The sequence below is a fragment of the Chroicocephalus ridibundus genome, chromosome 13 (assembly GCF_963924245.1).
Source record: "Chroicocephalus ridibundus chromosome 13, bChrRid1.1, whole genome shotgun sequence".
In the NCBI taxonomy this organism is placed as follows: domain Eukaryota; kingdom Metazoa; phylum Chordata; class Aves; order Charadriiformes; family Laridae; genus Chroicocephalus; species Chroicocephalus ridibundus.
Genome location: NC_086296.1, coordinates 4,106,462 through 4,133,116, shown reverse-complemented (window position 1 = coordinate 4,133,116; position 26,655 = coordinate 4,106,462). Strand labels below are relative to the sequence as shown.

At 41.0% G+C, this 26,655-nt stretch overlaps 1 protein-coding gene across 2 annotated transcripts; it reads left to right on the top strand.

Moving 5' to 3' along the window:
• On the top strand, nt 1-25,617 carry PTPN11 (protein tyrosine phosphatase non-receptor type 11). Of its 2 annotated transcripts, XM_063350624.1 has the most exons (16): nt 1-385; nt 4,951-5,073; nt 6,218-6,412; nt 7,594-7,786; nt 9,002-9,118; nt 9,633-9,746; nt 13,579-13,675; nt 14,272-14,351; nt 14,478-14,636; nt 17,874-18,005; nt 18,868-19,022; nt 19,272-19,339; nt 19,984-20,135; nt 23,784-23,896; nt 24,125-24,222; nt 25,265-25,617. In XM_063350624.1, the coding sequence occupies exons 1-15, from the start codon at nt 372-374 to the stop codon at nt 24,192-24,194; spliced, it is 1,782 nt and encodes a 593-aa protein (XP_063206694.1). In that variant the 5' UTR covers nt 1-371; the 3' UTR covers nt 24,195-24,222; nt 25,265-25,617. The 2 variants fall into 2 exon arrangements, with proteins under 2 accessions (XP_063206694.1, XP_063206693.1); XM_063350623.1 differs by lacking the exon at nt 25,265-25,617 and having other exon boundaries at nt 24,125-24,226.
• The last annotated feature ends 1,038 nt before the right edge of the window (nt 25,618-26,655 follow it).

Sequence of the window (26,655 nt, the reverse complement as noted above, 5' to 3'; positions counted from 1 at the left end):
GGTAGGGCTCCGCGCCCACCCCTGCCGGGCTTGGCGGGACAAGGCTCCGCTACTCCCGTGGCCGGTGCCACTGGGGCCCGCTCCAGCGGATGGAGCCCCCGCTGCCCCCCGGGGGTCCCACCACCCCCGCGCTCCCTTTGGGGTAGGGGCGGGGCCGTGTCGCCGGCCGATGACGCAGCGGGCGGGTGACGCAGGGCGGGCCGCGCCGCGCTCCGTGCGCCTCCGGGGCCTGAGGCGGCCGTTGTTCACGCTCCCCTCAGGGCGCCCGTAGGCCGCGGCCCGCGCCGGGGGGACCCCCCCCCTCCATGTGAGAGGCGGCCGTCGAGGGGGGCGGCCGGGCGCACCGCGACCCGCCGGCGCCACGGGAGAAAATGACATCGCGGAGGTGAGGTGGGAGCGAGCGGCGCCGAGCCCGGCGGGGGAGGGAAGAGGACGGGTGGGGGGCCGCCTGCTGCTGGGGCGCGCACAGGGCCCGGGCCCGGCCCCCTCAGCGCCGGCTCCTGGGGGGCTGCCGGGCCGCGCCGCCTCCCCGCGGCCGGCCTGGCCGGGCAGGGCCTCCCGCGTCCCACGGCTGCTCCGGGACCCTCTCCCCGCCCGTTCCTGGGGCGGGATGTCCCCGCTCCCGCCGTTGTGGGGCTGCGACTCCAGTCGGGGCCTGGCTCGCTCCGCTCCTCGCTTTCCCCGGCGGGGCCCGGCACGGCGGGGGGACGCCCTCCCCGGGGTGGCTGGGGGCCCGGTGGGGCGAGGGGGCTGGCTGGCTTCGGGGTCCAGAGCTGCCCCAGGAACATTGGCTTCCTGGGGGAGTTCGAGCGTGTCTCCCCGCGCCCGAAGGTGCCTTTGAACCGGAGCTGAGAGATGGGTTTTATTCGCGTGGCAACTCGCTCGGTTCTCGGGCCAGAATCCGAGGCCGGGGAGGGTCGTGTTGCTGTCGATAGTTCAGCTCTAGTGACGTTACCGAAATTAAAACACGAGCCAACTCTAAAAGGAGTGTTAGTAAGCTGACCTGAGGTGGGGTCTCACTTTATTATCAGCATTAGGTCTAATTTCAAAACCTTATGGCGTTGCAAAATCAGGATGATAAAGAGTTAAATCAATTTCTTTGTTGTAGCTTCTCACTGTCCTTAATGTGTTTTGATATTTGTCTAGTATTAGCAGTCCTTTTTGGGCTGAGAGGATAAGGTAAATGTTAGACTTCAGAGGAATTACTGTCATAAAAAGGAAAAAAGATGTTTCTATTCTTACCTAACATACCTATTCTGAAAATTGATACATCTCTTTTAAGTGATATCTAAAGTATAACTTCTTCAACATTGGGTTGTCCTCTTTGTTGTTCTGCTTAAGATGGTGAAACTAGATGGGTTGGTTTTCAGTCCATGGCCACTGACATTTGAATTTGCATTTGGGGTCTTCTGAAGTGTGTGGAGGATCTCTAGTCTATGTTGGGTTTTCTCAATGTCCCTTCTCACACATCAGAACAAGCGTGCAAGTTACCTTTTCAAAACACTTTCAGACTTCCTCGTCAACAGGAGTAAGCCTCTTATTCTGCTCAGAAGTTTAAATTGTAACTTGTGAGGGAGACTGAAAAAAAAATGAGAAATATAAACTGATGAGCCTATAAATAGGAGTAATTAAACTACCAGTCACCACCTCCCTGACTGCTATGGTTGTGACAGCTGAGACTCACAACTGATTTAATCTCTCCTGCTCTTGAAAAGGTGATTAGAAAAGCTCAATCATGGCTTGGAAAAACGTATTGATTTTTTTCTTTTCTCTCTTCAGTTTGGTAAGAGAGAAATAGGCTGGACTCAGATCCTGCTGATCTTTTCTGGACTATGTCACCAAAAAAAAAAAGAGAGAATTGTAGCAAGGCTGTATTTTCTACTATGTATTAGTTTTCAACAAAAGGTTCCTGCTTAACTGATATTCCCTGTTTTTTTAAATGAGACCCCCGCTATTTAACTGCTTACTTTTCTGCCAACGTTTTCATCTTACTGTAAACTAATAAGGGACTTGGAATGGTATGCTGCTGAACCCCCAAATCTGAATTGCTGTAAGGAGTGTTCTGTGCATAGTGAGGACAGCTAGTTTAATTAGAGCGTGGGTTTATGTGTGCGTGTGTTACTTTCTTGATTATATTTATTAGCTGTGATGTCCTTTGCTTGGGATAGCCTCTGCACCTGCTCGTAATAGACATTGAAGAAGGAAAGGAAGAAAAAGTCTAAAATGCATTCCATCCCTATAAAAGGAAGCGTAAGAGAAAGTCCTCTATAGGGCTTATGTTACTGGTGTCTTGAGCCCCTTTGCGCTCTCCTCCGGTTTTGGAAGGGATGCAGCCACGAAGGTTCAAAAGCGCACATGTGATGGCAGTACTTCAAATGATGCGATCTTGATCACCGGTCCGGAACCATTTAACAGAGATCACTAACACCCCCATTTTTCTATTTGGGGTGGCTGACAAATGCATCTTCCTACTCAAAGCCAAAAATACAAAGATGAGAGAGCAGGAGTACAAGTTACCATTAGAAAAAAAAAGTTACATAAAGCGCAGTAAACTCCATCGGTTTCCCAGATGCAGCTTTTCTTTTGCTACAATTACTTGCTTTTTGCCATCTTCAGTAGGAGTGTATGCATGCATATCTGGGGGTGAGATTTTTTGTTTTAGACAATCTATCATCTTTTTACCCTCTCTTTTAAGCACAAGGTTTTTGTAGTCCCTTCTGTTCATTAAACTATTACGTTTCTGTAATTTTACATCTCTTTAACAACTACAAGTACAGTTACTTCCAGATGCATTAGGGTTTAGGGTAAGATACAGAAGATATTATATTAATTAAAGTTTATGGAATGTCACCATATAATAAATCTGTAGGGCGATTTCCAATAATTTGTCCTTTGTGTGTTTATGCTTTTTTGGATATAAACTCAAAAATTTGCAAAGATGTCTCTTGAATCCAGTGTGTATTTAAAAAGCTTATAAACTGTTCAAAATGTTGCTGCATTTTTTTTTCTGTTTTCTCCTAATGGAAGCAAAATGTTGGAGGTGGAAGTGCAGTAAATACATCATCAGCTTCTGCAGACCAACCTATCTTATTCTGAAATATATTATTTAATGTTCAGTTCATCCCAGGTGCCAATGCTTGTGCAGTTTCTGTTGTGAGACTGCATCAAAGTACAACTTTTCTTGACCTTTGAGTAGTCATTAGATAAATGTAGCATTATTTATTAATTCATTCCCATTTGCTGTACTAAATTTGAAGTATTTTTTTAATACGTTTTTTCATGACCCGTGCTGCATAACTTTGATTTTTTTGTTGTTTTTCAGTTAAAGATATGGTAGTATTCACTAGGTTTTCTTGGTGCAAGCAGAATATCCTTAACTAGAAAAAAAGCAAGATTTACAAGAAGAATTCTGAAATGGAATTGGCACATAAGTAATCCTAATTCCCATCTGAATGACTTGCTAGAGGTTTGGATATTCTAGAATCTCTAAAAGTCCAGAATGTTTCCATGAGAATCTGTGCCTGAGGAGAACAGGCTGGATAAGGCATTGTTTTTTTTGTCAATTATATTGTCAGTTTTTCAGTATAGAAGGAATTGCTGAAAAGTTAAGTGATAACCGTAAATTTAGATGTGCACTTGCATATTTTGCTGTTTTAGCAATTTAGCATGAAATGCTGACTCTTATCAGAAATTATCAGAAGTGCTATTCGATTATTTTTTTTTAGAGATAGCACTCATATCTGTAATGACATTGGTTGCAGAGTCTTTTGCCTTAATGTTTTGCTTTACTTTGGAGAAACTAAGAACCTCATGTACAAAGAAGAGTAGCCTGTGTTCTTGCTGCAGATACGGATGTGCGTTTTCACTTGCGTCTGTGCATAGTGTCTGATTAATGGCAACTCTGAAAAATAAAAGAGATCATTTAATTGCCAAATACAAGTCTGACAAAGCCATAAAACAGTTCTTAGTTGCTGTGTCCGCATCTCTGTCCATGGGCTTTGTAGTGGTTTGTGTTTGGTTTTAAGTTTGTCTTCTAAAATTGTGTCTCATTAAAAACTCCTTTCATCCAGAACGCACAGATGTAGTTTAGTATTGCAAGAGTGCAGTAAAAATCCTCAATTATAGATAAGAGAAAACGCAGATGTGTTAACTGAAGGGCTAAGAATAAGTCCTTCAAAAGTTAATGCCATAGGTGGGGACACTGAGCTTCTTGGGTATAGCCCATATACAGCTCTCCTTTGGCAGGGCACTATATTCGTCCTTCAGAAGGCTGTTTGTGGGTGGTGAATATCAATATGAGATTCCTCGGTGTTTGTATTTAAGCGGGATATATTCAGACCAGAGGAATTGCCATGGTGGTTGGAAGACGGAGCGGTGCTCTTGTGTCTGGCAGCAGTCAGCACCACGTTCTCTTGAGGAAGGTGGAAGAAGACTGGGCAACCAAATAGCTTGTCCACAAGTTCCTTCCTGGCCCCTATCAGCTGGTGGTCAGCTTGTGCCTGAAAGCATGAGGTTTTGTTAAATTTTTAACCTTTAAATTGTTGTCAAGTTTCACTTTGGATGTTTTGTTTTATTTTTAAGTGTTTTTCTTGATTGTCTTTTGGTTTCTTTGTGTGTCCTGTGTTCCTGGAGTAAGGAAAGACTTGTGGTCTCTGTTTACATTGTATGTCTTTTGATATCATTTTAATCCAAGCAGTCTGAGTATGTTTAGGTATAGCTCTTTCCCTTACAAAGCATCTCTTACCAATACATAAAAGTGTAGTGCAATATGAAATTAATAATTTATACTTTCTGCTAAGATAGAGGTTCTTGGTAATTTAGGAACAAAACTCAGTACCTCATGGTTTTGAATCTCTTGGATTGTTCTGTTTAGTCTTGTTGTGTAAGTTAACTCTGAAAACCAAAAGATCTAGTTATTCATTAACACTCTTTATTTTTAATCTTTTATAGATGGTTTCATCCAAATATTACTGGGGTGGAGGCAGAAAACCTGCTGTTAACAAGAGGAGTGGATGGCAGTTTTTTGGCACGGCCCAGCAAAAGTAACCCAGGAGACTTTACGCTCTCTGTTAGGTAAGTTTAAATGTTTTTTTGTCTTTCTCCCCAAATCGGTAGGGGTCTTCATTTGATGCTGTTCTGTGGGGAAAGAATGGTAAATGAAGTACTTGTAAGAGATGAAAGAAGGCATGGGTCACTTTTTAGTCTGTTGTTTGCTTTTTTTCCTCTTCTTTTTCTCCTTTTTTTCCCTGATTAAGTTCTTAAATACTTTTACACAACTTGAGGAAACCGTAGGTTGGAGAGTAGTGAATTCTGATTCTGCAGAGAGACAGAAAAGTTAAGAGGAAGCAGCAGTTTCATTATAGCATTACTTTGTGCCCTTTAAAAATCTATTTGACAACAATGCATAAGTAGCAGAGATGATCTGAATTACTGGTCAAGCGCATGCAAGGAAATGCTATCCAGGCTCTTCTTACAGGAAAAGTCAGCAAGTTTTTAAGGGAAACTGTGGTGCTATTTCAGCTTCCAAAATAGGCCTTTTGTAATGCTTGTCCCCCGACACTGTGTGTATAGTGGTAGGGATGGGGAAAGGACAGCAAGAGGAAGTAGATAAAGGAAAAAGGAAAAGTGGGATTGGTGATAAGAATAATGCTGCTTGGATACCTTTGAGATAATGGGCCTTGTTGAATAGAAGGGGACTCTTTCAGGGAGCTGTTCTTCATTAATAGAGACTGTGGGAGCAAATAACTTACAGCAGGCAAAGGCAACTGGTCACTGAAAGGAGATCTTAGCAGTTAGTGTGAAATTCTAGGGAAAGGAGCAAACAAGCTCTGATGGGTGTTTTGACAATGCTTGATTCTTTTTACCCCTCCACCCTTTGTGATTGTGTGTGCAATTCTTGGGGGTTGGATGGACTTCTATTGGAGATTGTGGGGCTGCAGAGCTTAACCCTGGCTTCAAGGATCCCTTCGTTATGGAATTCAGGTGGGGTTTTTTTTTTGCCTATTCTGACTGTTGGACAGCCACTTCTTGCAAGCCACTGACATGTGGCTGAAGCACACTTCAGAGGTGCACTAGCCTAGCTAGTCTGCAATATTTCAGTTGTAAAGTGATGCAAATGTAAGTATGGATTTCTCCATCAGAACGCTAAATATAAAAGTGATTGCTTGGAAAGCAGCTGATTTGTGTGGGGTTTTTTTCCCTTTGTTTCAAATATTAGACGAACTGGAGCTGTCACTCACATCAAGATCCAGAACACAGGAGACTACTATGACCTCTATGGAGGAGAGAAGTTTGCTACGTTGGCTGAGTTAGTCCAGTATTATATGGAACATCATGGACAGCTCAAGGAAAAGAATGGAGATGTTATAGAGTTGAAATATCCGCTGAACTGTGCTGATCCTACATCTGAAAGGTAAGAGAAATAGCGGTGAAAACCTCAGTGTCTCAGCATTCTTAGTAAATGCATGTATTTATTCCTGTTAACATTGCATTCAGCTTCCATTTGATGAAAGGGTGGCCGCTATATTGTACTAGAAGTGGTCCCACTGATTTCAGTGAGATTACTTGCAAAGTAGACTAATAAACATGATGAAAGGTAAAACAATCGAAGCCCCAGAACAAACCTATTTTCTTCATCCTTCTTCCTGGTGTGATACAATACTGAGAAAGAGGGCATAGTTTCCTTTATTTTTACTGGGAGAATGTTTTGTTATAGAAGTTCTCCTAAACCTTCCTGAAGCTGTTACGGCTGCAAGGAATTCCCAGGTATATTTCTGGGCGTAATTTTATACAATTTTTACAGCAGTGGGCATATGTGTAAGAAAGTGAGTGACATGCCAATCCTCAATTTGCTCAAACTCATGTTTTTAGGAGCATGGCTAATAAGGAGAATCTGAGACATTAGACTTGACGTATACTGAGGAAGCATGTGTATGTCAGAAATAAACCTCTATGGCCAGTAGATATCAGTTTATTTTCAGAAGTGAAAAAACAAGGAAAAATGTTAAAACAAGTTCTCTCACTCCTCAGAATGACTTACATTTAACAGTAGTGGGGAGGTTTACTGCCTTTTTTTGGCCATGTTTCTTGAAGAAATGAGATTGATGTGATTATCCTTTCCAGTTCCTAATGTGATGGAAGGGTAATGTCTCAAAGATGCAAAGTTCCCACAGTCCCACAGGTTCATCAGGAAAGTGCATCCTCGCGAAGGAAATAAAAGAAGAATAAATGTCTTGACTGAGGAAAAGGTTGCAGCATAAGCTTGTGTTTATTGAACACCAGGGAATCCTGCTGGACTGTTGTAAAAGATCCAGATCAAAGCTTCATTGGAGGCTTGCGTGAAATGCAAATTTCGGTGCTTGTGGAAGTGCTTTCTTTGAAGTGTTTCTGTAATTGCTCGTGTGCATGTACAAGCACACTTCCAAGGCTTATTTTGTTTTTATTTTTATTAACTCTGAGGCTTTCTCTGGACCCGGACACTGTTGTTCAGTGTACATAAGTGTTTTACTTTATAATAAATATTTAGAACAAGCGGATTCAGCCATGGCTGGAATGACCAGTAGGGTACCTGTCTGTATCTTACTTTATTTAAAGGTGGTTTCATGGACATCTCTCTGGAAGAGAAGCTGAAAAACTATTAACAGAAAAAGGAAAACATGGAAGCTTTCTTGTGCGTGAGAGTCAAAGCCACCCTGGGGACTTTGTTCTTTCTGTGCGGACAGGAGATGATAAAGGAGAGAGTAATGATGGGAAATCTAAAGTGACACATGTCATGATTCACTGCCAGGTATGATGAAGCATGAGCTTCTTTAACAGGGCTACTTCCATGGGCAGTGGGTTTATTCTAACAGAAGGGCCATCTTACACTTCACTACAGAGAGCTGAATACATTTCCCCTTTCCCTGTGGTACTGTATGTGCTACATATCATCTGTTGGATTGAATTGACTAATTTGATAGCATCAAAATTCTATTAGTGTGTTTTTGACTGCTTGCCTGACTAAATCATGTCATACTATACTATGCTGTCAAGTACCTTCTAGTAGATTTGCTTTCGATTGCGTCAGAAGTCTGTCTCAAATCTTCTGCTGATGGAGCCTTTCATGTTCATGAATCTTCTTAAGTGAGTTGCAGTCTCCTGGATAAATTATATAAAAACATGAGTAATTGGACAAATAGAGATCCATCCGAGTATATCTGTTTCTCCTGCCAGTTTATGAAGTTGCACCTGATAAATGATCAACATTCTGTGAAAATTTTGAGTATTGAATCCAAGGAACAGTTTTAAATCTAAAACTTGAATTTAACGTAAGGTAGTTCTTCACTGAAGTACTGTTAAATCATAGTCTTTTGATATTTTCATATATGCCCATGGATTGCTATTAACGAAATAATAATTCTTCTGTTACCCTAAAAGACAGTGCAACATCCTAATTGTTTAAAAACAACTAAAATGCAATAACAGAAATAGTTTGGAGATAGAAGTGATCTACCAAGACTGTAAAAGCTAAAGTACCAGATTTTTTTTTTTGAGAAAACCTCTTTGATTTGCAATTAACTACTCGTAGCATTTATGACATTGAGGAAAATAACTTAGCACTGCTTCCTTAAAATAGGGATGGTGGCAGTCAATGCCAGCCTTTGAGGACCCGATGATACGCTTTTAGGAATTTGAATTGATTTCCAAGGCTATTTCCTGGATTCTAATCATGTAGCTCAGATAGCCTGATTGAGCTGACTGAACCTCAGTTCAGAAGGAATCAGCTCTCCTGAAAAGGCAGATAAAATGATTTTAAATTAGATGACAAAAAGGGTAATGTCCTCCATAGTGTGTGTTTCTTTGCATTAAGGTTCTATCATCCCTTACCAGAAGGATTTTGCAGATTCTTCTATGTATAGGTTTCAAAGATAATTTCTCATATGTTGCATAGCCTAAAGATGATATTAGAGTAGACTTCATCATTCAAAGTGCATTTATTTTGATGAACCATCTGTCTTTCAAGGATCTAAAGTATGATGTTGGCGGAGGGGAGAAATTTGACTCTCTGACAGATCTAGTGGAACATTACAAGAAGAACCCTATGGTAGAAACTTTGGGCACAGTATTGCAACTCAAGCAGGTGAGTGAATGGTGAAGGCACCACGAAGCTTCGTTACCTTCAGCACATGTTGATGAAGTGCAGGCTTTTCCATGTATTCTGCAAGCCATCGTTTTTTTTCTTTCCTAATGGAAAAATGAAGAATTAAACTTCATGAAACTGAATGATGAAGTCAAGTCATTTAAACGGTAACAATTTTTTATATGCCTGTGAGGGATAGACTTGTGTCTCTGATGTGTGCAGAACTTCTCTTGGTTTCATTGTTGTCCATAGGGATTGTAGGACTAATCGAGAAATAAGACAACTTGATGTACTGAAGAACAACCATGAAACTATCTAAAAGCAATTGTTCCCTGCCCCCTTCCTCTCTTCTCTCACTGCCCTTCATTGTTTGAATTGTTTTGAAGTCCTAAGACATGCCTGGATCTTAGAATTGCCTATATAAAATATACTTAATGTAGGGAATTTGTGTTTTAACTGTCTTCTCACAGTTGTCATTTCTTATACCTTTGTTTAATATTTCTCTTTTTCTTAGCCTCTGAATACTACCCGTATTAATGCTGCAGAGATTGAAAGCAGAGTGCGAGAGCTAAGCAAGCTAGCAGAGACTACAGATAAAGTCAAGCAGGGCTTCTGGGAAGAATTTGAGGTACTTCATTACATTCCAAGTGTTATGGTATTAAATCTCTACACTACTGAAAAGTTAGGTTTGTTACTGCCTTCCTGACCTTTTCTGATCTCCCCCTCCATCACTTCAGATCCCTGTTCTTGCTTCCATCTCCTGTGTCATATACAGCATGGGTTAAAATTTTATCCGTTCCACTCGTGTCTGCTAGTAAAATGATTGAAATATTTACCTTTTTTCCTGATTGTGAGAGCTAATTATGTTCTTCAATGCTATTCATTCAGTACGTAGCTCAATCCCTCCTGAATATCTTCCCCATCGCAAGGGAGCCTTATATACAACTGTATCTGGCCCACCGGGACGATTAATCAGATCCATTCCTGTCGTCTCTTCTTCATGTGGACAGGATACTTAACGTTTGAAAGAAAATACAGTTGAAATTTTAAGCAGAGCAAATTAAGTATGAGTGTTAACTAACATGTTCCATACTACTTGAGTCTAGCCTGCGTCCTAACCCTTCTCTGACAACTGGAGTTCCTTAACAGCTGCATGCATGTGATGGTCGTAGCCAAAAGCTTTAGAAATGTTTTAAGTATAATGCACTGCTTTATACCACACACACGTAAGAAATCCACAGTGGAGTCTGGAACTCCACCAGCAGATGGCAACAGGAAACTGGAAAGGACTGATCTTTGACAGAGAACTGGTTTTGGCTGTATAATGCTATTTTGAGAAACGTCTTGAATCGTGACGGATTTGCAAAGCAACTGTTGTTGAAGAAACTCTTTTTGATCAGAAATATTAATTAGCTGAATGTACGGTCCAGTCTGCTCCGAGATTATTGTCAGGAGGAGAAAAATAAATCCATGAAAAGCAAAAGACTCTTACCAGAGAAGTGACATGTTTCACTACGAATGTGGTAGAGTATAAGAAGGTGAGGTCACAACAGTGGGGAAATCATAATATGAGGATTAAGCTTTTTCCTGTCTCTTCCTCTGTGCCCAGTGCAGGGGGGACAGTCCTTTACCCAGGACTGCTGAATGGTCAGAATCCCACCTGGAGGGGGAAGGAAGCCCGCAGAGGCTGGTCTGGCCATTGCTGAGGACTTCGGACTATGTTTTACCCTATCATTAGAGTGGTGAATCCCGTGGGGAGCAGTTCTCATCTGTTGCTTGTGAACCTCACCGGGAGGTAAACTGGCCTCAACCTTTGAGTTGCTTCTCTTGCGGAGTTCAACACCTGAACTTTGCTGTGGGGCCTGAAGGGTCAGGAAGATTTGCCACATCTGCTCTAATGGCTAAAACTTGCATTTGGGAATTAACTGCTTTTTAGAAAGACTGATATCATGATACAGTCATGTGGATTGTGCCTGTGATCACTGTGTGGTTTAGCCTGAACACACATTTGCAAGTTAGCCAAGCAAAGGGTGTCTGTTGGCTTCCCTGTAGAGTCTAAGCATACCTTACTGTTATTCAGAGGGCATAAAAAGGAACAAGTGTGCCCTGTTGGCTTGCCCTTCTTGTAATTGGTGTTGGCTTACTAGAAGCTATGTGAATTAATGGTTGGTCTTGTTTTTTTTCTGGAGGGAAGCACTATTGTGCAGTGCATTTAGGAATGGATTGTTGATTTGTCAAAATATCACTATTACTTGACACTGTCTTCTTTTCTGACCTCTGGTCTTTGTTGAGTAAATTTGTCTTGTAATGGATTTATCAGTTGGTCCTTTAGAAGCAAGGTGTTTTCCTGTCTTGTGACATTCCTGAAGAGTATTTGCTAGCAAGCCAGAAGCCTTACAGAAAAAGTAAATGTAAGAAATGAAAGATTTTACCTGTGAGACATTCCACTTCTTTCCCCTTCACTGCTGTTAGTGAGGCCAGCACTAAACCTTAATTTTTTCCCCACTGTTTTTGGAAATGGTGCAATCTAATAGCAGTTTCGGTGTCATGCTTTTTCATTCACCTCAGGTAAGCTATAGCTGTCAGCCTTGGTGGCAGGAGGCAGGGGAGCAAACTCCAGGTTGTCCATGGATCTCTGCCTGTGGTGTTTATGATTTGGCAGGCCAGATGGTAGTTATAAATTACTTGTCTTCAGGCATATTTAAGAATGTACCTCTTGTCCCGTGAACCACTAGACAGAATTGTTAACAGTCCTTGTAATGTTTTTCCTTCTGAAAAATGGCTGTTTCGTGAGCTTAATGCTTGGATGTTGTAGTGAAATTGAGGACTGTTTCAGATTTATTGTTGCATCGTGTACATCTCTTAATGGGCTTGTTAGAAGTCGCTGTTGCTCATGGATCTCTCCTCAGGGATGCTCAAAGCAATAACAATTAACTGTATGAAGTGAAGATGTGTTTGAAGCCATGGTTTCCACACACTTAATTGTTTCCATTTTTTTTTTTTAACTTGCTAGCATAGTTTAACTTTCAGTTCTTTTGCTTGGTGTTTCACTTGGCTGAGACTCAAAAGTGTTAATATTATGTAAAGGTGCTGTGTGATAATGGCACTCGAAAGACTCTTGCAGGGTGGCAAGAGGTGAGCTTAGTGCAAAGTACTGTTTCACCCATTGCTAGTAGTAGTAAGCAATGCTTTATGGGGATGTGTTTTCTGTCTTTGCTTCATAAGCGTGAAACTTCACAGCTCTCCTGTATTGCTTTTGTTCTTTGCTTTCCCTGTCTTTAGGATGAGTCTAATTGTCCAAGGTCACTAAGTGATGCAGTAACAATAACTGAGACTGAAATAGAAGTGAGTAAATGTGCCTGATGTGCCCAAGCTTTGAAGTAAAAGCAATCTCTGCAAGAGTATGAAGGGTGGTAATAACAAGGGGAGCAGCTTCCAAAGCCTGAGTGTTCCTCTTAGTCAGGCCAGTACTGCTCTTGGGATTTAAACTTGGAACAAAGACATTGAGATTCTGGTTTCTCCAGCTTCATTGCAAGTACGGAGTCTTGCACAGCCAGCATGGCTGTGAAGCGTGGAATTGCTGTTGTCCCTGTCATATTAATTGTGACCCAGGCACTGAGAAATTAGCTCCTTGCCAACAGGAGAAATCCCCATGCAGATTTATTGTTTCTACACTGGATTGATTTGTGGGTAATTCTGTTCGTAGTTACCTCATGCCCCGCCTCTTCCCCCAACAGGGTAATACGAGAAAGTCAGTGCAAATTTTTTGTGCTGGTTTAGCGAAATGGCCCTGTGTTGGTAGGAGAGAATAATTAGAGCACTTAAGAAGTGGTACGTGGCTGTGGTGTGGTGGTTTGTACATTGGCACTTTACCTATCCCATCCATACCTTTGAAAATACCGTAGCATTCCCATGTGGACTTTTGTTATGAGGGAACAGACAAGAATATCTTTCTAATACTGTGCTTCTAACTACTGAAGGACTTTTCACTGTGCTTGTTATTTAAATACAGTTGCTTGTATTGATGTGTTTTGTTGGGTTTTCTCTGTGCTCCTTCCTCCTCTTCGCCGGTCTAGAGCTGGTCTGGCAGCAGCTTGCAAGGATCCTCTCTTGTGGCATTGCTGTAACGCAGCCTTTGTAATCTCAGGGATTTGTTTTGGGGGCTTTCCAGCAGCGTTACTACAGATTTGCTGTAGCTGAAGGGGCAGAAGAAAGCTGGTAAGGCCTGGAGGAATCCCGTAGTTGTCACTTGCGCTCCTGTGTTTCTTACATACCTTGGAAGCAATACTGTCCTAAGTCTGAACGGAGAAATCCAGTACCCCTCTCTCTTTCTTTGACCTTCTGGCATTATAGTCAAGTATCATCACTTTTGTGAGAAAGGATCGCTATAATGATGGTGAAACATCCATACTTTATCTGTGCTTTATCATTTAAACTTTATTTGTGCTGTTTTCATTTAGACTTTACAGCAGCAGGAATGCAAACTTCTCTATAGTCGTAAAGAAGGTCAGCGTCAAGAAAACAAAAACAAAAATAGATACAAAAACATTTTACCCTGTAAGTATTGATTTCTTTCATTATAATGTAAGCCTGCTACTTTTCTGTTCTTTATTTTCTTAGCTCGTAAATACAGGGTTAATTAAGCACCACTGTGCTTTTTCTTCTCTTTAGTGATAATTTCCCCTCTTACGTAGTCAGTATGAGCCCATGCAGTTTCCCATTTGTTTTCAAGCGTTTGGACTTTGTAGATACTGATATTTCGATTCCCAAATACTGTTTTTATCTTCAGCTTTCATTTAAAAACGTCACATCCAAACTGGAATGCGTAAATTTAAGAGGATTAATTTGTGGTACGAAACTGCGTGGCGCAAATCCAGCTGACGTTTGCCTTGACTTAGTGCTTGACTGTCGTGTGCTCATGAGTTACTAGGGGGCACGAGCACTTGTTTTGATCTTGCTGTGAACTGGCCACTTGTTTTAAGAAATAGCAAAAGAGGAAAGGTTGAATATTCTAGCCACTAATTTACTGAGTTTGATAATTTAATAGCTTCTGGTAGCCGTAAGAAACGTACCTCTCTGTGGGTTATTTAAAAATAGCTGTGTGTTCACAACTGTAGGATGCAAGTGCTTAACATGCATATATATTCTTCCAGTTGATCATACCAGAGTTGTTCTACATGATGGTGATCCAAATGAACCTGTTTCAGACTATATCAATGCTAATATTATTATGGTAAGTATACTCCTACCTGCAGGAGTCTTGTTTGCACAGCCCATGTCTGCTCTTTAACGTGCTCACCTAAATTCAAGTTAGTCTTGTTACCATTTGTCACCATTTGTTAAATTGTTTTTTCTCTAGCCTGAGTTTGAAACCAAGTGCAACAACTCGAAGCCAAAAAAAAGCTACATTGCTACTCAAGGGTGCCTACAGAATACAGTGAATGATTTTTGGAGGATGGTGTTTCAGGAGAATTCTCGAGTTATTGTTATGACAACAAAAGAAGTTGAAAGAGGAAAGGTAAAAACAGACTCTCAAACTGGCCTTAGGAAAGGTCGTGACATTTGAATGCAAGTAAGGACTAAACCGACTTGGTTATATTCATTTATACGCTGAAATCTGGTGCGCCACCACTGCCTTTGGAGACCAGGAAGGTGCTGAGTGTCCTTTTTTTATTGATGCCTGTGGGAGTTGAGGGTACACTCCTATCATATCATCAGACCTCCCGTTTTTAAGGCTTGGATGATTAAGTTTTAGCTACTGAATGTGAATCTATGTATTTTAAAATTATTCAGGGAATGAGGCACTGGAATGCGAGATGTAGCCAAACAGGCATTCTGCTTGCTTGAAGGGATAAACTGCCTGTTCCTGTAACAAAAGTATTGCCATTTATTTTGGCTTTCCAAGCTTGTGTAGACTTTACTAGGAAAGCAGAATTGTGGGACTTTATTACTATAAGAGTGAATTTAGATGATATTGCTTCTTATCTAAAAACTACAATATAATGTGAAAGCTCTTGCCCCAGAATCACCTCATTCAAGTCACATTTACTAGACTGTACTAGAATGCTGTTCGCTCTTCTGGCTTTACTTTCTGTGCTTGAATTTGGTAACATTCTTATTACGTGCTGAGCTAGTGATTATGCCTGAAACTGTAGCTGGTTAGGAATCCCTCAACCAGGTGTGATTTAACACTTTTATTCCTGAAGTTGGGTCCTTTGCCCTGTTCTGCATGAACACAGCTGCCTGTTCAGCCTCAGGAATCTGCGAGCCCCTTGTGGACTGCTCTGGCGGTATTTAATGCTCTGAAAGAGGAAATTTTCCTGCAATGGTGGATCCCAAGAACGTGCATTTTACTTTTTAAGTGCAGAGATCTTGTCTTATTTGCTGTCTTCTGGCAAATCTGAGGCTATTACTTTGTTTCTGGGGTCTAATGACATATGGCAGGAAAGAATAGGAAATAGTTGAATACTGATATTCTGGCAATGGTCACATAGCGCCTCCTGTGTATAGTATAGCTTTATCCTTGGAATGTGTTGCTTCTGATCTTTTTTCTGTTTGGTAAACAGTTTCTATTCTCTTTTTTTTAAATTTTTTTAAGTTTCTTTACTTTTTCTAGATACCATTGTCCACTTTTTCCAATAATCTGATGATCTGGTTCTGAATAGGAAGTTGTTAGCTTGTTAGATGACTGTCACTTTTGAAAAAAATTGAATTTAAAGGATAGCTAATGTTTTTCTATGGGTGACTGATAATTGCAGGGGTTCCTCACCACTGCCACAGAAAAAGAGGCTTTCTATATATGTATGGAAGACAAATAGCAGTAGATTTTTTGGGCTTCTCTTCCTAATCTAGGTATCAAAGCTGCCATTGGTGGTGGTTGTAGAAACCATTAGACTCTGTCTTATGGATTTTTTTAGGCTTTGTAAACTTCTGCCTATTCATCATCTTTATTAAAGGGCATGATTTGTGTTTCCTTCCTGAGGCTGCACTGAAGGAGGGAGGTGCTACTCCTTCCCGGTGACCTTCGTCTTAGATCTTTCTCTTGGAAGAAGAGAAATAAATGACAGGGTTGCTTTGGAAGAGTTGACTTGCATACTCTCTCTCTTCTCTCTCTCTCTTTTTTTTTTTTTTTTTTTTTTTTTTTTTTTTTTGTGGTAACCTATGGAATGACCTGTGCTCTTCTGTAGTTTCTCCATGATTCTTCCCAAATTTTTCTAAGCCTGTTTTCTGTGCTCTGGCTGTATAGAACATTTCAATGTCTGATTACTTAATTAGTGCTACATGCATTGATTTATTTTTTTATTTTTTTTTTTTACGCCTATTTCACTTCTTTGGTAATTGCAAATAACAGTCCTGATAGAAAAGAAAAGCTTTTTATCTCAGGCCAAGATGCATTCAGATGTGCAGGAAGGAGACAAACCTCTGCATCAGAGATGACTTCAAGAGCATGTTGCCTAAGGAAGTGAGGAACTATGAAACATCTCAGATCTGCACAGAGTTCTGAATATTGCTTTAGAATGCAATGTAGAAGCAGCAAATACTTAAAAATTAAATTAGTGGCGTTTTGGGGGCAGTCCATTGAGCTGATAATGCATGCATCCCCTCTGTCAGACTAAAGCTTGCTTTAACATTGTGTGTTACTGTTCAGACCTGCTGTACGAACTGCTCTCATGTTCACAGTGCCGTATTGAGACTGCAAGTTATGTTGGCATGTGCCAAGACCAACATCTTTTCTTCAGCTTGTACCTTTTTGGAGGTGGCAGGGAAAGAAGGGTAAAAGTAACAGAAAAGCATCTTGTTGCCTAAGTAGGCTGGAAAGCATGTGTTCAATCACCTCTTACTCTATCTTGTGTTGGCAGAAGGGACTTTCTTCTTGCCGTGTTTTCTCACAAATATGTAGTAGTAACTGCAAATAGGAAATGTTTCTTGGTAGTACTCGGGGTTTGGCCTGCATTTGCTGTTGCTGGAAGCTGTATCTATGTATACAGGTACACTATAAGTTCTCATTTGATACCATGTGGACTTGTATTACATTCAGAGGCTAACAGGATTTGCTCTTCCCTGAGCTTTTACAGGAACCAAATAAAAGTAGTAATAGGTGAGCCTGTTCTTCAGTGGATGGAGTATATCCCTGGCCAAAGATAATGTTGAGAGAGAAGCAGCACACCAAAAGCTCTATACTTCAAAACCTACAGATGCAGGAGGCTTCAGTCCCCTGCCACAGGGAGCAATTCTTTGGTGATTGTATCGGAGAGCTGTGTTGCCCTTTCTGCTCCAACTGATGAAAAAGCAAGCATCCAAGTTTAATTTCTGCTAAAAACGGCTTATACCTTTGACCTGTATTTATTTTACAGACTGTTGAGTTTTGTTTGTAGAACAGCCTGTAGGACTACAGCATTCCACTGGAAGTTCTCAGTATTTCGAAACCCGTAGTTGGGTTGGAGATACAAGTAACAGTATTTTGGTCCCTGGGTTTTGAAACTACTGAGGCAAAGCAGGTACTAGGATGATCATGAAAGCTGCTAAAAGGAGAGATTGCCTGTACCTCTTTGGAATCATCTGCTGTTTGTCATAGGGAAGAGAAACTTCCCCCTAAAATGTACTTTACCTCTTTACCGTGTCAGCCAGCTGTTCAGTTGGCGCTAGTAATTGTGCTCTATGTATTCAGAACAGAAAGCTTCAGAAATGAGTGTGTTAACCAGTTTACGAAGCAGCTGCCTTCTTACTGATTACTCCTTTTTTTGTAATTTTGCAGAGTAAGTGCGTCAAGTACTGGCCTGATGAATATTCCCTAAAGGAGTATGGTGTTATGCGTGTTAGGAATGTTAAGGAGAGTGCAGCACACGATTACACACTAAGAGAACTTAAGCTTTCTAAAGTTGGGCAAGTAAGTATGTTAGTAAATCTGTCCTTTTAATTCAGGTTGCAGATCACAAAGAAAATTTTCAGAAGTAGACCGTTTGTTTGGAATCAATAAAAGCACTAAGAGACTAATAAATTGAGCCCTGTCTCTTTCTTTGAAGCTCCAGGTTTAGTTCCATACATCTTTCTCTTTGTCCTTGGGATAATTGAAGGTTCTTCTACGTAAGCACTTTTTGGCAGGAGATGCATGGCTGCAGAGCTTTGAGGAAATTTGGAAAGAGGGATGATGCTTTTAAGTAACTGCACTGAAGTCTAGCCAGGCATTTGCTCCCTTACACAGAGATAGCTCTGTGTGGGTCCAAGTACACAGGAAGTACACTTAAGGGAAGCAATAAAAAAGATGAGGAAGGAAACAGTGAACTAGTGTCAAAATAGCACTTCTTTGTTAAGGGACAATTTGGATCAGGGTGCAAAAAGAATTGTGTAAGAAGCAAGCAAGCAGGATGTATTAGATTGGTACGCCCATGGGATAGAACTGAGTGGGAAGAAGTGCGTAAGGTAAGTGCCACTAGGAATGAATGATGAGTATGGCAGATGAAGCTCTTGGTCACCCTCAGATAGAACTTTGCCATGGCTTCTAAAGGTGAAGATGGAAATGTTGTTGGAAACAACTGCATGTGAAAGAGGGAGCTGAGGAAGCAGGTGGTGCGATTTGACTTGTCAGGCCAGGAAGAACTCTGGCATGTTCCCTCCTTTGAGAGTTGTGGTGCTGTGGATACTGATCAGCAGGTTGGAATATGCCACCTTCTGATCTGACTCAACTTTAGCACATAGATGGATTTTGATCTGAAGGATGTTGTTTTCACATGTTGGCATCTTCCTTCTAGGGGAACACAGAGAGAACAGTCTGGCAATATCACTTCAGAACTTGGCCTGATCATGGAGTCCCAAGTGACCCAGGTGGTGTACTTGACTTCCTAGAGGAGGTGCACCATAAACAGGAGAGCATTTCTGATGCGGGACCAGTTGTGGTCCACTGCAGGTATGGTGATGCACTGCACCTCTGCTGCTGCTTGCTGTCTAGGCCCATGGAGTTCGTTAGTCATAAGTGCTGTTATGACTTCTGTCTCTTCCATCTGACGTTACTTTTGGCTGCCTGTGGCTTGGTTTGACTCTGGCTATAATTCTGAAGTCTAATGTCTCTTAATGTTAAACTCTTACTTGGACTAGCGTTTTGGTGAGTGTTCAGAAAGAGCAAAACAACTAACCTTTTCCCCCCCCCTTTTTACAGTGCTGGGATTGGGCGAACAGGAACTTTCATTGTGATTGATATTCTTATTGACATAATCAGAGAAAAAGGTAGGTTTCCCCCCCACACTTTTATTTTCCTGTGGGACATTGGCAGATACATCACAATAAAACAATGGGAGTGTTTGTAGAATAGAGGGATTCTAGTGATGCCACAAAGTACGCGTGTGTTTGGCGTAGGAGGGACTTGCCCATTCTTCTTGACTTAGCTGGAATCAAAGTGCGGGAACACTGCTCTAGTTCAGCATAATGAAAACTTTCAGCTGAGGATTAGCCAGGAGTCTGATTATATTTATCATTTATTTTTCTTTTAAAATGATTCATGAGTGTGTGACTGTCAATGTACTCATGCACGCTGAATTTGAGTAACTTGTTTTCAGAGGATGGTGTTGTATTTATGTATAAACATAAACACAAAGTCGGTGTGTATGTTGACCTGTGTTGGATTTAAAGTCATCTTGGAACAGTGTGAAGTGATGCAGTTTTCTCCCCCAGGACAGCTTTCCACATTATGTTACAGTTCTACAGATCTTTGTATTAGTTGTAAAGGACAAATCCTTTGTGCTAAATGTTAGCAGTTTTGCTTATTGCAGGATCATTCAACTAAACTGTGTTCTGCCGGAAGATGAGACTAATCTCTTGTCCAAAGACAAAGTTTATTTTACTGTTCTTAACATTATGATGATTCTTCCTAGGTGTGGACTGTGATATTGACGTTCCAAAGACCATTCAGATGGTGAGATCGCAACGGTCAGGAATGGTTCAGACAGAAGCACAGTACAGATTTATTTACATGGCAGTACAGCACTACATTGAAACGCTACAGCGCAGAATTGAAGAGGAGCAGGTACATTTGTCCCAAGTATAAAATGTTACACAGGAACGTGTTATCATTTGAACAGGGAGCAGAGTAGCTCGTTTGCTGCCTGTGACTTTTGGAGGCATGATTGCTGACTGTATAACCAATGCCTCGTGAAAAGGCTGTGTCTGTAACCTGTTAACCCTATTTGGAGAAGTTAGCCTGTATTTCCATTTGTTATGCTTAAGAATTACTTAAACTATGAGGTGGAATTAGAAAACTCTAAAATAAAAACTGCGTTTGGCCACTGGCAGAGGAAGAAAATGAACAGTCTGAGAGACTTCTACATATGATTGCAACCAGTGCTGGTTTACCTTCCATGAAAATGCTTGCGTGTATGGGACTTGTCCCCCAGCCCCTGCACCCCAGATCTCAAATTCCCTTAATATTATCTAGTTTTCTATGCAAGAAGAATAAAAGATAAGGCTCTGTTAATTAATACAGAACCTTGCACTCTGTTGAGTTTTAAAGAGATTTCAAATCAAACCAAATTCAAATGCCAATTTGACCGATTTTTGAGTCTTAAAGTACATGTTTATTAGTAAGAGGTAAGTGTAGCAGACTGAAAGGTTACAGAATGAGCGTGGTGATCTTGCAGTGTAGTGTCCAACAAAAAGCGGTTAAAGGCGTGATTTGGTATAGTAAGATGAGGAAAGTTTTGGAACATGTCGTGGCAACCACAAGACCTTCACTTCACTCTTCCTGGTTAAGTACTTCATTGCACTCAAATTCTTTTACTGTTTTTTAGAGAAGTTACCTCGTTTTGTAATAAAGAACTGATGTTCTACTCACTGTTGCTTTCTCTGCCCTAACCTGTGGTCATTTGGGATTTTTATCTTTTTGTTTCGGAATTTCAGTATCTTTCCTTCTGCAGCTGGCTTGCTGCTCAGAAGGACATAAACCCCCCAAGTGATGGGGCAGCTGTGGGGAGCTGCATGATTAGCGCAGTGCCAGGTGTGAGATGTCATCCCTCTTTAGAGATGGAGTGTGCCAGCTCGGGCTTGGCACTCCTGTCTGGCTTCTGGCTGCTTTGGAGTGTGGCAGAGCTTATTTTGTATTTGCCTACATGATGTAGATGCACTGTTCAGCAGAGAGGATAGAGACTTTATTCCTCTCCCCAGGACAGCTGTTGTATGCTCTGATGGTGATTAGACACAAAGTGAAGAACAAGAAATCCCTCAGGTGTACTCTCTTTTTTTCCTGGCTTTGTTGTCTCACTTCGCTTTAGAGCTGCATCATATCTCTGTGTGTGTAATTATGGAAGCCTTGTATCCTCAGCTTTTTGAAAATGGTCTCTTTCTGCTGCTGCCATTTACAAAGTAGATCTGTAACTCTCTCTTGATCATTGTAATGGGTTTTGAATAGTATTTTGATATTGCGTGGAGCAGTGTATTTCTCCTGTAGTGATGAGGCTCAGTTAGTTCTGTTTCATCTTCTATTCCGTTACTAGCTCAGAAGGCACAGGTATAAAAGTTTGAGAAACTAGAAATAGAACATTGCTTTATTTCAGGAGGTTTTGACCTTGAACTAGGGCTAGTGGCAGCTACAAGAATAAAACAATATAGAAATTCTCAGACAAAAGCAAAGCTTTGTGGTGACTATAGGAACTAATGTCCTGAAAGAACCATGGTGAATTGGGAATGCTCCAAAGCACATTTTGATAGAGCAGAAAAACCAAATTGGCTGAGTAGTAGAATACTGTGCAGAATGCTTGAATTTCACCCCAATAAGATAGTTTGGGAATGAAATGATGTATTTTGAGAAGCTTTTAGCTTCAAGAACGTTCTTCTCTGTACTTGCTTTAATTGCAGTTGCAAACAGTGACAGCTGGGGAAAAAAAAAATGATGTCAATTAGGGCATCTTTGTAGGAAACAACATGAGATCGTGCTCCCTGTCTGCTTTTCAGTCTGGATGAACACAGGCTTTCTTTTTGATAAGAAACGTGGTAGTCACATTAGTTAGCCTGTTGTAGGACTCGCAACCAGCTGGACTGAAGAAGTGGGTATGTGAATAGCTGCATCCCGTCACATAGATATGCCTCCTTTTTGTTTGGAAAAAAATTCCCTGCTTTCCCAGCTTTCCCTCTTGCATTGCAACGCTGAGAGCCTCAAGTTTTCAGAGTTAAGTGTTGTGTTAAATATTGCTTGTCTTCTTACAAGCATAGAAGAAAAGCAAAGTTAATTTGGTTTAGGCCCCCCCCCCCGGCCCCGTGGAAATGCGTATATTCTCTTATAGCTAGGAAACAAGTAGTTCTTACCACATTTCTCTTATTCTGAATTAGAAAGGATAATTACAGTGAATGAAGTGGAAGGAAGAGAAGACGGATATCTACTTTTTCTTGGCTTGTTTTTATCTGTTTCTATCAGCTTAAATACTAGAAAAACTGACTGATTCTTTTAAAATTGCTTTTACTGTACTTGTTACATCTGTAACTGGAACTGCCATTCATTGTGCAGTTTGGGGTGGGAGGTGGAAATCAAGCCCAAGTTTTGGGCTTCAGAATTATTGTTGGCAGGGGAGGGGTTTGTAGCCGTAACACTGTAGAATGCAGCAGAGTTTGAACCTTTGCATTTTGTTTAAATCTTATCTTTTAGCATTAACCTTCCAGGTAATTGAGCTGGACTGGTGGTCTATTTCAAAGTGATTTGTCAGGGCTAAGCAGGAGGCTGAGAGGGGAGAAGTTCACTAAAACAACAGAACAAGTTGAGCAAGTTTTGAGCAAGTCTCAGAAGACTGTCTTGGAAAAACTTCAATCTACATTGCTACAGAATGTTCTTAATGGAAACTCGGCAGCCAGAACTCCCCAGAGGCTCTGACAACCTCTGTTGCGAGATTGATTCGGGCCGGTTATTTAGTACTTGTTTGAGCATTAAAAAAACCCCAAACAAACAAAAACAACCCCCCCAAAAAACCCAACAAAAATACCACCACCCCCCCAAACCCACTATTCTGAAAACTTTAAAAGTGAGGCTTTAATTTATATGTAGGTTTCAGTGCATGCGTGAGTTATGAACGTTTATCTTGAAAAGGAAAAAGAGCCACATCCCCTTTCTTTCTAGTGTAGCTTCGCTTGCTGGAGCCTTCAGTAGCTTCAGATGAATGCCAGCACAATTGGCTACAGCTTGTAACATATGCTGCAGAATACAAATAACAGCTTGGGTGCTTTTTATATCAAACCTAATGGGCTAAGATGGTATTTTATTAGAGATCTTGCAAACAATGTTGTTCCTCTTTTGGCCACATCTCCAAGCTGGAAGTAAGGTCAGTGGGAAGCCCACTGGCTGGTGCCGTCTAAATATTAAAGAATGAAGTGGGGTTTCTTCTGCCAAGTAAGATGAACACAGCGTACGAGTGTTGGTTCATAAGGTTGGTACATTCTGCTGGAGATGGTGGTGGAAAGAAGAAGGTTGAAAAGTGCGGCTTTTCAGGTCTTATAACAAATAGCTAAAGCCAACCTTTAGGTCCTGTCCATGTTGTGTGTGTTATCTACAGAATTGAGCTCTCTTCCATTCATAGACAAACCTTTCTTCTAAAAACATACATGGGTAGTCATACATGTAATTTCTGTGTTATTTCATTGATTGTTTTCTATTAGTAATTCAAAACCTGGCTTTTTGTTGTGTTTTGCTTCACAGAAGAGTAAGAGAAAAGGTCACGAATACACAAACATTAAATATTCTTTATCGGACCAGACAAGTGGGGATCAGAGCCCTCTTCCACCCTGTACCCCAACCCCAACGTGTCCAGAGTAAGTTTACTTCTGTTGTTAGTGCATAAGTTTTGAACTGTACTAAGTAATCTTCAGGGACCTCATGAGAATGAGTTATCACAGAATCTGCCCTAGACTGTTGTTGCCCTGTGCTTTGCTCTTAAACTAAATTGAGCACAATAAATTATTACTGAATTGCATTGGTGTGTACAAATGCGGTTTTCTCAAACTAGATTCTTTGGACTGTAACTATTTGTTTCATTACAGAATGCGAGAAGATAGTGCTAGAGTATATGAAAATGTGGGGCTGATGCAACAGCAGAAGAGTTTCAGATGAGAAGATGTACAGAGACTTCCATGCAAAGGCAGGTATGTGTGTTCAGGAGTGAGCGTGCTTATCCAGCCTGGAGTTGTGGGGTTAGGAAAAAACGTACACAAACCTGAACTATGAGAAGAACTATAGGAAGGACTTTCTGTTGCCTGAAATGCACGCAATCTAGCCCCCTTGGGGCATTTAAATACCAGAAGCTAATTTTGATTGAGTTGTGGCTGTGACTACCTTTTCAAAACAACGTGGAATATCAGCTTGGTAGTTTGGCCTTTGTTGTCATGCCCTGACTCACCCGTGACAGAAGTTGAAAGTCTGTATTATTCAGGAGACTGAAATTCGGCATGCTAGCGAAAGATGAGTAGCAACTGCAGTCTGAATTTTCCGTGTCTTTTGTAAGCGATCTTTGCTCCTGGTCAATGCTAAGGATTTGCGTGCGTCTAAAGAGATTCAAAGAACACTTAATCTCATGCTCAGCCTCATAAAAGATGCTATGAGCGACGTTGCTGCTGTGCCTGTGTGCTGTGAGCAGTTGTAGTATTTTTGTCATGCTAGTAAAAATTAAATCCTTGGTTTTGTTGGGAGAGAAATCTGTAGATTCTTGTTGTTAAGTTTTAAATATCTGTTATAATTTGGTTCTTGCAATCAGACAACTGAATATATATCTATATTATCGGTTATTAGCTAATAACCAATATCTGATACTTTGGTTATTGGGCTGTGAATGGGCTTTGAATTTAAAGGTGTTTTTAGTCATTGACTTCTTTTGGATTCTAATCTAAAGCCTTTCGTCACCTTCCCCGCTATGTTTTCAAAGACCTCAGAAATCTTATTTTCCCTTTTCCGTTTGGTAACCATGTTTCATCATTTAGTCCAGGGATCTTCTTCAAGTCTATACGCAATCTCATCTTCTACTGACGAAGTACCACGTGGTTTATAAGCAAGGTTTGAGGCTTTTGGTTGAGTTTAAGGCTTTCTTGAGTCAAAATTAAGCACTTATATGTATAATGTCAGAATAAGAAATAACTGCAGGTTTTTTCCCTAAGTAACTTTTATTTTCTTCTCCCTTCTTTTCCCAGAAATGAATATGGTTTTTAAAAAGGTCAAGAAAGAGATAGAAGCTTCACAAGAACGGTGAACTCTGAGGGCTTGGTACCTTTTTATTTACGGTTTTAATCCTTCAACAGTAGGCAAAACTTAAGACCATCTAAAGATTGTTTATATCTCTTCTCTCCGATACCTGATTTACAATTGCTCATTTTCCAAATAAAAGGAAATCGTTTCTACAATGTAGACAACTACTTTGTAGAGTCAGTTTTGAATCCAGCAAACCATTGGACTGTCATCCATTTGTTTTTTAAATAGTATTTTTGTTTCACAGTATGGCTATTAGTTGGGTTTTTTCCTTATTTGAGCAGTTGTGGGATTTTTTTTTTTTTTTTGGGGGGGGGTGGGGGGTGGGGTGGTGGGAGAGCAATGATACAGATAAATCCGTTACACTAATGTAAAATACTGATGGGAACAATACTTGATTGTTTGAAAACAGTGGATCACCAGTGTGAATAGAATCACCTACATGACAAAATTAGTCCTAATACATTTCAAGCTCAGACTGAGTTTCATAGGGGTGGGCAGTTATTGATATGAAGGTGCTTTTTGTGATAATTGATGGCTTTGATTACGACTTAGCTGAGTGGCTGGATGGGCTATTTTTGACTAATTATGCAAGGTAGCCTTTACATCAAACAAAATTTCTTTTACGTGATCTCTACCCAAAATAGAAATTTACTGTATCTCTCAAAAGCCGCAGTGGCCTGGTGGTTTGTGAGGACACTGTCTATGTTAATTTGTCTGTGTTCGTCTGTTGAGCAAGAGATTGAACTTGTAGAGTTAAGGTATTTTTAAAAAGTTGCATGATGACACCTTGCCAGCATATTAAAAACAGTGAAACAAGTAACGCACCGTGCGGGCTGTTACCTTAGTATAAGGTAAGCCTTTTCCCCTTCTGCTGGGGAGGTGGAAGATGTTGAGCCTTCTGTTTTTTTAGTAAGGCCTTATGCTAGTGTCAGTGGCTAAATTAAAGTTGCGCGGGGAAAGCAGTGCATGGAAGCTAGCTATCCACTCAAATTGCCTTAGTTGAAAAGGGCAGCAGGGGCAGGAAGGCCAGCAGGCTTGTTCTGGTTCGTTCCATCGGGCAGGAGTTTATTACCCTTCTACCTGAAGTGCCTTTCAGAGCTGCATTGAATTTGCTGTCCCTGTTAGATTAAAAAAATCACGTCCATCTGAAACCACTTCCGATTGTTGTCAATGAGACAAAGTCCTCTTCTAGAGAGCCTAGAAGGAAGAACTGCTGTTAAACTGCCACTTAATTGGGTTTCTTCACTTTGCTCTGTCCAATTATCTGGACCAGAGGCTCCCCTTGAAGCCATTAGCAGCTGCGTGTGTGCATTAATGACAGAATCGGTCCCTA

Coding starts and splice junctions, on each gene's coding strand:
- PTPN11 (XM_063350624.1), top strand. Junction 9,747..13,578: donor GCTTCTGGGAAGAATTTGAG/GTACTTCATTAC, acceptor GTTTTCATTTAG/ACTTTACAGCAGCAGGAATG. Junction 13,676..14,271: donor ATACAAAAACATTTTACCCT/GTAAGTATTGAT, acceptor ATATTCTTCCAG/TTGATCATACCAGAGTTGTT.